Below are 12,450 nucleotides of genomic sequence, written 5' to 3'. Positions count from 1 at the left end.
CCATTCTTCGGACTAAGGCAAGAATGAACTCTCTAACCCTAATCATTATGCCTTGCAAGGGCCACAACATTTAGGATTAAAGGCGAAGGGCACAAGAAAATAGGAACGCATGCAATCATTAATTCTCAAGTAAGCAACTACTTGACACAACACACTAATAACTTGAAGCTAATGAACAAGAGAACTGCCAATTGTATCACACAACACAAATCTCAACACAAAACAAAGAGAGTGGTTAGTTCCCTAAATTCATGCATCAAGAATCAATTAGCATAGTAATTAGAATGCACCCATATGAAAATACATTATTTATCACTTGAAAAATATGTCCATTACATCAAAAATTGAGCTAGAGTTAGAAACCCTAGCTCCTAAAAGTAGTTCTCACAACCCATGATCATGAACATCAAAATTACAAAATTCAAATAGCAAAGAGTAGAGAAGTGTAGGAGAAAACATTGATAATCACAAATAGCTAGGAAGCTAGCATGACTAGCCTTGAATTACAACTCCCACTAAACACTCAAATGTTGAATTTTGTAGAGACTGTGCCCCTTGATGAATCCTTGAAGCTTTATGTGAGTAGTCCTTCAAATCTCAAATTAAAATATAAAGGAAAGAGAAAAAATAACGGGGAAGGAGAGGAGAGTGAGAGCAGCCCAAAGGCTGCCCCCAAATGTGTACGGAGAGTGAGGCTATGAATATATATCAATCGCCTCTGTAGCTGGCTGAGAGGATAAAAGAAGGGTTGAGGTGGCAGTATGTGAGTGGCCAAGAGGAGCACGTGCAATCCATTGAATACATTTTATTATCAAATATAAATGCATAGATTTCTTATTATTCATTGAAATTATCGAAATTTAATGGGAACTAAATCAAGTTTCCATGAAACAATACTATTAATATACTTGCTTATAAATCTCTAGAACACTGAACCTTAGTTTGCATAACCTCCCTCAAGCACAAGCAACTCGAGAGAAGACTATTCTGAAAGGAAATGAATTGCTCCATGCATAGGTGAAACTGAAATTGCTATGCCCATAGATAGGTCCGCCACCATTGACGAGACACTGGATACCAGATTTTCTCAAGATTGTAGGATCAATCTCTTCCACAGTTTGAAAGCCATCACAATCTAGGTTAACACTCATTTGAGAACATGCGCAGTCGTTAATGATCTTTACATTCCATTCTGGATTACCGTGGACCAACTTTCCCGTTGCTGACTGTTTAATAATCAAACTCTTTACAGAACAAAGTTCACAATTGCCTGCAAAACCAAAAGTATAAGCACAAAATTAAAAATCAGACACAAAATAAGAACTCTACTGAAAAGTATGAAATTAGAAGAATGGGGACAAATTACATAGAGGTAAAAGTGTACCTCCCATAATGAGATTGCAAAGGACGGCAATGTAGAGGAACTTCATTATAGTTGCCATTAGAAACAATATAGAATTAGATATTGTTTTTCTTGCCCCGTTGTTTGATGAAGTAGAGGGATAAGTTGAACATAATTTATAAGAGGCTGTGGGATATTTATTGTTATATAATTAATACATAATTATTGATTACGCACAAAGGTTACAATGCATAATTACATTGACTAAAACCGAATTCGCATTCTCATCTTTATGGAAAGATATCTATTGAGACTACAATTATATTGACTCGATCCTGGATATTGACCTGGCCTTTCATTAATTTTTTACTTTTCTCATAATTTATATTTACTCAAATTAATTGAATAATGCATTTCTTTATATATATTATCACATTCAAATGAACAATCTTATACCAAAAACAAAACTTTCAAAAAACAAAAAATGATTAATTTCAGTTTACCCCCCTGAGGTTTGGTGGTGTCATCATTTTACCCCCTCTACTTTCAATTTTGAATTTTTACCCCCCAAACTTTCCAATTTCAATCAGCCGTGTCCAATTTCTCATATTCCGTCCAAATTGGACGTTAACTCTGACTATCGGACCCATCTTGAGGGCTAAAATGGTCATTTCAAGATTAAAAAAAAAAAAACTCTTTTTTTTTTCCTGTTTTTTCTTTTTTTCTTTTTTTCTTTCTTTTTTTTTATGTTTCTACGTTTTTTTTTTTTTAAATTTTGTCTTCAACCTATACACCACAAGTTATAATAGGTTTATAAAAATAAAAAAAATACTCTAGGTGGTTGAAAGCCTCTCGCTGGTCTACGATATTTGTGATATATCTCCGATAAAATGAAGAATTTTAGGATATATCCCCAATAAAGTGAAGAAATATCTGTAAAAAATAATTTTACACTTTATATGTAAATTAATATCTGTAAAAAATGATTTTACACACTCGCTGGTCTACGATATTTGTGATATATCTCTGATAAAGTGAAGAATTTTAGGATATATCCCCAATAAAGTGAAAAAATATCTGCAAAAAATAATTTTACACTTTATCTGTAAATAAATATCTGTAAAAAATGATTTTACACATATATTTCTTCACTTTATTGGGGATATACAGATAAAGTGTAAAATCATTTTTTACAGATATTTCTTCACTTTATCACTTTATTCGGGATATATCCTAAAATTCTTCACTTTATTGGAGATATATCACAAATATCGTAGACCAAAAATGATTTTACACAGATATTTCTTCACTTTATTGGGGATATACAGATATTTATTTACATATAAAGTATAAAATTATTTTTTACAATTATTTATTCACTTTATTGGGGATATATCCTAAAATTCTTCACTTTATCGGAGATATTCACAAATATCGTAGACCAGCGAGCGGCTTTCAACCACCTAGAGTATTTTTTTTGTTTTTATAAACCTATTATAACTTGTGGTGTATAGGTTGAAGACAAAATTAAAAAAAAATTATATTAAATTAAAAAAAAACGAAAAAACAGAAAAAAAAAATTTAATTTATTTTTTTATTTTTTTATCTTGAAATGACCATTTTAGCCCTCAAGGTGGGTCCGATCATCAGAGTTAACGTCCAATTTGGACGGAATAGGAGAAATTGGACACGGCTGATTGAAATTGGAAAGTTTCGGGGGTAAAAATTCAAAATTGAAAGTAGAGGGGGTGAAATGATGACACCCCCAAACCTTAGGGGGGTAACTGAAATTAATCCTATACACCATTCATATAAAAAAATGTGAGCCTCGTAGTTTAAGATATTGAATAAATTACAATGTATGTATTAGCTGTACTTGGTATTTTGGTATGTAATATCCTCAACTCATAGTATTAATTACTAGCCTCTTAACATGTGCTATGCCCATATCAATTTTATTTTTCAAAAAAAACAAATAATAATAAATAAAAGAAATTAAAATTGAAAAACATGAGCACATGGATGAGAGATTTGTTAAAGGAAAAACACGTTATGTGCTTTCGTCAAAGTAACTGATGAAGAGGGAATTAGCGGTTACAGCTCAATCATCCATTATTATCATTATTGTAATTGCTATTACCATTGTAATTCTCACCCTATATAAATGGACTATCTAATGAAATGAGTAGACGAATTTTCCCATTTTACTTTTACACGTTATTATCAGCACGCTCAAAGCCTATAGCCAAGAAAAAAGAGAAGAAAAACCCTAGATTTTTTTTTTCTTCTTTTTCCCGTCGACACCAGAAAAAAAAAAACCCAGATCTGTCAAGCTGATCCACGCCGCATCTTTCCTCATCAAGCCAAGCCGCACGGCCTAGCTCAGAGCACATAACCCACCAGATCTGCATCAGCTCCTCGAGATCGTTACGCACGCCTGCATCAACACGCGCGTGTGCTAGGATCGTTTTGTTTTCTCGAAACCAAGTATGGTTAGATAATACTGATCCTTTTAGCATGTATGGTTAGATAATATTGATCCTTTTATCTATGTTTTATTATTCATAGAAATTTGAGCATGCTATATTATTGCTGTTATTATGTGTAGCATATATTTTGTTATCTATTATTTGTGAAATTTTGAGCATGTCCTGTAATTTATATTATTACCTTCTATAATTGTTTTTAATGTGGAATTCTAAAGCATGTTGATAGGAGAATTTTAATGCGACATTTTAATAGCTAACTCCTCATATTTTGCTTAGTTATTTCCTTAAATGAATCGAGTTTTAACTAGTTTCTATTTTTAGGTACCTTGGAGCAAATAAAGAAAAAATGAGCTTAAAGGCATATGAGAAGCAAACGAGACGTTGGAAACGATAAAGGCAAGGCACAAGGATGCATAAATGAGTTGAAATGAAGAAATGAAGTTTTCCTGGTTCAACCAGGAAATCCTGGTCCGACTAGGAAACCCAGTCAAAGTAGGAATCCTGGGTCAACTAGGAAACATGCTCGAAGAAATGAAGAAAAATGGTGAAAAATGCAGAGTCCTAGTTGGACTATGAAACCTACTCCTGTCAGGAAAAGGAATCTTAATGACACAAGGAGTCCCAGTTGAACTAGGAAAGCAAAAGAAGATTCCAGAAGGATCAAGAACGTTTCATATGAAGAATCTTTGTTTAACTAGGAGTCCTGAAGACATGAGGGGTCCTGATGGGGCTAGGAAACTTGAGAGCACTAAGAGAAAAAAAACGCATGAAGGGCCAAATTAGGAAATCTGCATGTGCAAGTCATTCAACTTCGACAAAGCACTGAGAGCATCTCAGAAACAACTAGATGATGATCTTTATATTGATCGAAAGCCTCTGATGTCTAGTTTCTAGAGCTTTTTACGGTTTATCAATATCATTTTTTTAGAAGAAGTTACGGCCGTTTTAGTACAGGAAGGTCAAGCTGCACGTGAATCGGACTTTTGACGGGAATTTCTGTTTTGAGGCCCAAATCACATCGGGAAGCCCATGGCCGAATTTATGCTTCATATTTCAGATAATATTGCACATGTGACGTCCTAGAGGCTTCCAAAAGAGTTTGGCATCATCCTTAGAGAGTTTTAAGGGATTACAACGTGCAAAAATGATGAAAACAAGTCCAGATACGTTGCTTGTTATTCATAAAATATTCATTTTAATTCTGCAAAAGTAATCTCCCTAAAATCAAGGTGCTATTTTGAAGGCTTCTCAATGGCTGGATGACACAGGAATGATGACATAGAATTATTTGATTGGCTAATGCTGTATAGATGCACCCTGCAAGCCTCATTCATTCATTCTTTCATTTTTTTTCCACTTCAGAAAAACTCTGTCCATTCTCTAGCTCTTAGTTCTGCGTCTTCAAGCCAAGGAGGAGGAGGAGAAGGAGCCGTGAGCATCATCTTGCCTGCATCATCCACCTTGTGTCGTAACCTTGAGGAGACTTGCTTTCAAGATCTTCAAAGTTCAACGTCTCAAGTGTTCATCTCATCCCCTTCACGGTGTAATTTTACCTTTTTCCTTATGAACATCTTTGAGTTTGCTTGGTTTGATTTCGTGAACTATGTAATTAGTTAACATATAACATTAAGGGCAAAGTTTAAAGCCCGTCTCTATGTTTTCAAATAAAGTTGCAATTTCTTTGTGTTGATTTCTATGTTGCTTTTGTGAGATTGCTTGATTGGTTTTGCTTTATAGAAAACTTTTACATGTTTATCTTATTTGGGATGACACTTATAGGATTTGCATGTGATTGGAGCTAGATTTAGGTAAACAATTCACCTAATAGTTTTGTAAACCTAAATCATAAGTAGTAAAGGCTTTGGACAAAAGTCGAAACCAATTAAGAAGGATTGCAAATAGATGAACTTTTTCATATTAGGTTGTGCACTCAAGGTGACATCCTTTATTTGTTCTTCATGCATTGAACATGTTTTGATTAGCTAACGTTTTAGACTATGATTGCATGTTTGATAAGTTTAATTTAGGTGCTTTCACTTAGATTAAATATTCAAGGAAAGTAAAAAATGGGATATCGTTTGCTTATTAACGTTTCACATTGTCAACTTCTTTCTCATGACATAGAAGATCAACTATAGGATTTGTGATTGGATTTCATTCATATGGATGTGGTTTTGATCTTTGTTCCTTGTGTTCCACCCTTGTATATGTGTTTTTACAATTTCTTTATTTTATTTATTTTAATTTTATAATCCTAAAACCCCCTAATTTCAATCTCATGTAATTTTGTTTCTTTTTGTAAATAATAATTCATACTTTTTATTAATTCTTTATTTGTCGATGCAATTACATGTGTACCCTCATTCCCCGGCTTGAACGGTCCCTATTTACCATATACTAACGATGACATTTTTTAGGGTTAAATTGCGTGCTACTTACATCATGTCACATGTTTTTTTAATAATTATTTTATTTAGCATGTTATATATAAATTGAGTTTTGCCCTGATAATGAAAATTCATGCGCATTATAAATACATAATTACCTTGATAAAGTATTTTTCACATAGCATCGAAAAATGTGACCATTACGAATCTTGGTCTTGAAATCTAATTCATATCCTTGGAAAATAATTCACGTGGATGTCTTTATGAATGTGTAATTTATATATCTTCTCCCTTGTTTATGTAGATGGCAAATCCAACTCGACCTGAATTTGATATTTTGGACTCAAAATGACTTAAGTACCATCGTTGGGTTTCTGATGTGGAAACGACCATTGTGGCAAAAGACTACACTTCCACCATCCAAACTCCCACCGACCCCAAAGACGATGGACCGTCTAACAAGGTGAAAGCAAGTGCCTTAATGTTTCTAAGGCGACATATTGATCCTAGCCTACGCTGGGAGTACCTTCAGTTGAAGACACCCAAAGAACAGTGGGATGCCCTTAAGGGACGTTTTGGGAACTTTCATGATACTTTGCTCCCAGAACTGACCGTTCAATAGAATGAAATCCGCTTGCTTGACTACAAAAGGTGACAGAACCCGACCCAAGTTTCACCCCGAAACCCAGATACGAGCCTGTGACGCCCACTTCAAGTGAAATCCTACCGAAAATGGGCAAAACCTCCCCTAAAATAGGCTACCCAAAATTTCACAAAACCTGGACATGATTAATAATAAGCTCCTACTCACATGCACAATCCAATATTTACATTCCACGTGTATAAGTTACATTCAGGAAGTACGAATTCCACATTAACTTCAATACTATAACAGATTCTCAAACATTAGCATTCCCCAAATTAAAAAAAAGTTATCAGAGCAGTACTACATAACTAAGCCGATATCATACAAGGTAGGTTAAGTATTAACCTACAGCCAAAACGGAAGCGCTGACTCCAATGCCTCTAGTTCCTGGACGCGATCTCGGCCAAACTGAAATCTGGGCATTTGAAAACGAAGGGCCCAGGGGAAAACATTTAAAAACTGTTAGAGTGAGTGGACAAAGCTGAAACAAGTTATGAAACAATTAATTGAATGCTTCCCCATTTCTCTTGTTAACAAAACCAACATGCAACGAGATTTCACAATGTTTCCAACTCATTCCTTTTCAAGAAAAACTCATTCGATGACTAGAAAGGACTGCTGTCTAGTCATCTCATGCCATCTGGGAGGGACTGCCACCCAGATGACGCATCGGTAGGGACTGCCAACTGGAATAGGAGGCGGTGGGTAGAAGGGACTGCCAACTAACCACAGGTAATTAGAAGGGACTGCCAACTAACTACCACATGTCATCTGGAAGGGACTGCCACCCAGATGACTCACCGGAAGGGACTGCCAATCGGGATATAGTCTGGAAGGGACTGCCAACCAGACTATTACCTAGAAGGGAGTGCCAACTAGGTAATATACGCATGCGCCAAAGATAGCCTCCTTGTCAACTCCTTTCTTTAAATCCATTTCTTTCCATGATACCACATTTACTCAAATAGTATTCCAATAAAAACTTAATACCATGCTGCATGCATTATTTAAATAAAATAAAAGTCCACTCACAGGTGAGTCTCGCAGCTAACCCTGCTGCCTGCCCGTGTCCTCCTCGCTCGAGGGATCAGTACGTCCTGTAGCAAATGGACAGGATATAATTAACCTCGATAAGAAATTAATCTAAGAGTCAAAGCTTAATCCTTTGGAAATTAATACTCATTACTTAAAAGAAATTCCCTCTAACAACCAATTCTTCAATTTAGGATTCAACTCTCGAATTTCGGAATTCCTTACAATTTCAATGCCCTCAAAACTCTAATCTTCACAGGGATCGTTTCGATAACTTAACCAATTAAATTTCAATTTCTTAACTAAAACTAACCACCAAATTATAAATAACTAGAATGAAAGCCCGCGCGCTGCTGCGGGTGTTTTTTTTTTTTTTTTTTTGGTAACTCAAATTTATACATATTACAAATCACATATCATTAAATATTGCTGTCAAAGGCCTTATTTTAAGAAAAAATTGTTAAAATCAGTATTGCGGCAACCGGATATATCAAATATATGCAACGATCCTTTCAAAAAAAAAAAATGTAACAATAAAGTATAGGAGCTTTTGACTCCGTTACAAAAGAATAGAGCAGTATTTCAAATAACTGATGAAGGCTGAATCCCCACAGCTCAATGCTAACTCAGTACATACTATAGAAGCATATTTCTGCTTCTGGGGATCTCCAATAGGTTCCTCAACAGATGAAGGCAGGTATTCTTGTATAACATTTATTGCACTTTCAAATGAACCAGTTCTGCAGAAGGATTCTCCATGATATACTTTGATTCGACAACTTGCTGCAATCGTTGATCTCCATAGCCATAGTTGTCAACTTGACTATTTCCATTAACATCGGGCACCACACAGTCTCTAGTATGAGTTTCTAGCCACTGCAAAACGATGAGTCATAAAATGATCAATAAATGGAAAACACTCAATTTTACATTGTTAAATTAAAGCTCACCTGCTCATCACAAATCAAGTTGCTAAGAACTTGGGGGGGGGGGGGGGGGGGGGAAATAAACCTAAATAGAAAATGGCAGTATCAAATATGTCCATTGACAGTAGCAAAGAAAGTAACATGTGACAAAAGTATACAACACCATCAAATCAACCATTTTATAAATAAGTAGAAATTTATCAGGGGGACTTTACTGTTTAAATGGATTAAGATTATAAGTGTGAAGGCAAACCTCAGGGGCCATCTAGAATGCAGTCCCCTGCAAAACTTGAATTACATTCACTTTGGTGGTTATCTGGAAAAAGGCACAGCAAATACTATTAGGAGAAAAGATTCAAAATGATTGTGAAAAGTATTGAAAATATAGAATGGCATGGAGGAACAGAAGACATACCTTTGCCAATCCAAAATCTGCAAGCTTCGCAGATCCATAAGCTATCGCCTAAAAAATTTGCACACAAAAAAGGAATAGTTCAGAATCAATGTAGACCAAAAAAAGCTGAAAAGCAATGAATCCGTAATTCACTACTTCATCTCTTTTCTGCTTCTATTCTGATGCTGTCAGAATTGCTCACCTTATCAACCTGCAAAATGTAGCTGTCTATTATCAATCTTGCGCATTTCCATATATTTCTCTGTATGTAATAGCAAGGCCATCAATCTATCTCTTTTCATTGTTTTTTCACGCTGAAAATAAGAAACAACATATATTAGTGTGCATTTAGGAAATTAACGCTACTGTTTTTTGATTAGTATGATAGCTGATTAATAGATACAGGTGAATAAACAACTAAAATGAACATGGATTTCATACTTAAACATGTATACTTTAAGAAGACCAATATAATGGAGAGAAGCTGGTTAATGCCTTAGCATGGCCTCTGGTGCAAAATCAATTATGTTAGTTTGATAAACTTTAAACAACACACTATACTACTCATGATTTGAGGTTAGTTTGAAATTAAGGAACTAATGTTACTGGGTTTTTTTTTATTATTAAAACTTGTTGGATATCATACGCTTGGTCTGACAATGAGATTATGACTATATATCAGATAACATTGAAGGACTGAAGCCTATGATTTTTGAGTCTATATGTAAAAATAAAATGCATAATGATACATAACACAATCATAGATATGAATGAATAACTCATTTAAGAGATTTTAAAGCAAGCAAAAGAGTGTAGAATAATTCTGCAGCAATATCAATTATTAGTTAAGTTGTTTCATTGCAATTAAGATTTGGTTGGGAAAAGTACTATTGTTTGTTTTGGTTACTGGAATAAAAGTTTCTGATTTTAAGGTTTGCAGCAATCCCTTCAGGTGCAAAGTAAACACAACAGAAAAAAAAAAAAAAAAAATTGTCATTCATATTAACTTCTAATCTCCGCTGCTATTTCATGGCAGAATGAAATGTGTGGTTTTCCCAAATTTAAAACCGAATATAGATTTTTATAGTTGAAAAGTTACTTTGACATCATATACAACTTTCATGAATTATCGCATCATTTCTGTACATGGAAGTTATTTCTGAACAACAGAGCCAACGAAGTTATAGTACATATATTAACACACACATAAGGAAAAATAAAAATGAGCAGAGCATTTGTTCAACAGCGGAGTCAAGTTTTAACCTAACTAATTAGTGGACACAAAACGCAATATTGTTTGGTAGATTCTCAAGGACTATTAATATTACCAAAAAAACAAAATGATAAATGTCCCTGACAGCCAAACTATTTATATATACTGAGCATTGCAAAAAATGGTCACGTTTGTGGCCTGTCCAATATTTTGAAACTTTTCCTTCAATGTCTACCAACTAAATCTATTAGCAAGGATAATACATGGAAAATACAAAATAGATTAGAGGTTGAGAAGAAAGTGGACACAATAAAGGAAGCATAATGCTGAATTTGTTGGTCACTGGTAAGACGCCAAGATTTTAAAGGATTGTAATTGTTTTGTCTTTTGTTTTCACCTATTTAATTGTTTCCATCTACTGAATTGTTTCCACCTATGCCAAGACTAAAAGTATAATGCGAACTAATTGTTTCCACCTTGTCAAGATCAAGACAAAACAATAGGACACCAAAATTCTAAAGGAAGAAGAAAGTGGAAACAACTTGTCAAGATGAGACTTTTACTGTTATTATCATCTATCATGACCAGATGAAAATTAATTGATCAAGATTTATTGCAGGGAGGAGGCATTAATCGAGGAACAGGAAAACTAAGGCATTCATTGAAGAAATGTTTCTAAAATTAAGACATTAGTGTTGAATTGCTGATTGTAGTTACAAAACTGCAAATGTTGGATAAAATCTGGATATTAATCAAATGTGATGAACATTATCCTACTGTTGTAGACAGTCAAACTTGAGATCAAATATATAAACCTCAGAAATTGAGTATTGGTTTTTTTTATGTCACCTAATAGTTTTTTGAAGTGGTCATATTTAAATGGATTTCTGAACAGTATAATTTGAGAACAAACATCACATACCTGAATCAGAAGAGAACACCGAACTAAGACCAAAGAACAGAATCAGGAACAGTAGCAGAAGAACAAGCCAGGCACCCTTTTGCATACAACCTACAGAATCAAAACAAAACAACCATCACTACTCCAGCACAAAGAAAACACCCAAAAAATCGAAGCCCGTATCAATTGAAAGCCAAAGTTTTGAAATCACCCAAAATCAAAACCTCACCTTGAACCTCTTCCAATCAATCACTCGAATCCCAAGGTCGAGGACAAACAACACCCCTAAAACATCGAAACCCATATCAATCCAAACCCAACCGCAACAAAAACCCCAATCAAAACGAAAAAACATAGAAATTTGGGAAACAATACCTTCGATAGCCAAGCTTTCAAGATCGATCCAAACGAAACGCAGACGAACTTCATCTCCCGCTCTCTCGATTCCAACAGTATAATATCTCCTATCGCCTTCCACTGCTCCAGTCTCTTCTATCCTTTTTTTTTTTTTTGGTCTGCCAGTCTCTTCTATCCTAAAACGCCACCCTCAGACGACAGACTAAAACAGAAATAAGAAGGGTGTAGAGTAATGGCAAACTTGTAATTGAGGGAGACAGCAAGGGCAAAAACGTCACTCCATTTCGGGCCTGAGTGAACAGTAACTCATCTTTGGTTTATAGTAAATTCTCTTTCCAAAATCTCCAAATTCTCTCTTAATTTTTCCTTTTCAAATCACAAAAACCAAAGCTACCCAAGGTGAAAAACTTACATGACTAGGTAGAGAAGGAGGAGAGGATCACGCCATGCCAAGCGGTTCGTCCTGTGGTGGCCGGACGGCGATGAATTTTGTGGGAGAAGGCCGGCGGCAAAAGAAAAAGTAAGGGGGAGGGAGAGCTCGGGCTTGTCCCGATTTTCCTTGATCTGTCACTTTCTCTCTCTTCCCAAAATGGAAACCACTTAAATAAAACCCAAGCTAAGTATAGTAACTCTTATTTTAAGTCATAACTTTCCCGTCAAAATTCCGATTTAAACAAACTACGTGTCCACGAACTCGATTTTTCGTATACTACGGCATTCTCAAGGAAATTCCCAACTTAACAAACAAAATAGAAAGTCAACT

General features: G+C 35.0%; 1 protein-coding gene and 2 long non-coding RNA genes across 5 annotated transcripts; all 3 read right to left on the bottom strand.

Annotated features, from left to right (window-relative positions):
• Positions 1-956: 956 nt before the first annotated feature.
• LOC133737447 (uncharacterized) lies at positions 957-1,442 on the bottom strand. The gene is made up of 2 exons (XM_062164993.1): positions 1,385-1,442; positions 957-1,270 (listed from the first exon to the last, which is right to left on the bottom strand). The coding sequence occupies exons 1-2, from the start codon at positions 1,440-1,442 to the stop codon at positions 957-959; spliced, it is 372 nt and encodes a 123-aa protein (XP_062020977.1).
• A 5,584-nt stretch (positions 1,443-7,026) lies between these two features.
• On the bottom strand, positions 7,027-12,238 carry LOC133736533 (uncharacterized). The gene is made up of 3 exons (XR_009859606.1): positions 12,100-12,238; positions 7,897-7,961; positions 7,027-7,279 (listed from the first exon to the last, which is right to left on the bottom strand). It is a non-coding gene; the product is annotated as an uncharacterized LOC133736533 (long non-coding RNA).
• On the bottom strand, positions 8,385-11,864 carry LOC133739539 (uncharacterized). Of its 3 annotated transcripts, none has more exons than XR_009860675.1 (7): positions 11,706-11,864; positions 11,560-11,615; positions 11,352-11,441; positions 9,419-9,530; positions 9,238-9,285; positions 8,847-9,138; positions 8,385-8,772 (listed from the first exon to the last, which is right to left on the bottom strand). It is a non-coding gene; the product is annotated as an uncharacterized LOC133739539 (long non-coding RNA). The 3 variants fall into 3 exon arrangements; XR_009860676.1 differs by having other exon boundaries at positions 9,076-9,138; XR_009860674.1 differs by having other exon boundaries at positions 8,385-9,138.
• Positions 12,239-12,450: the final 212 nt, after the last annotated feature.

Source organism: Rosa rugosa, chromosome 3 (assembly GCF_958449725.1).
Source record: "Rosa rugosa chromosome 3, drRosRugo1.1, whole genome shotgun sequence".
NCBI classification, from domain to species: Eukaryota; Viridiplantae; Streptophyta; class Magnoliopsida; order Rosales; family Rosaceae; genus Rosa; species Rosa rugosa.
The sequence above is the reverse complement of the archived record's forward strand: the minus strand, read 5'-3'. Positions and strand labels throughout refer to the sequence as shown.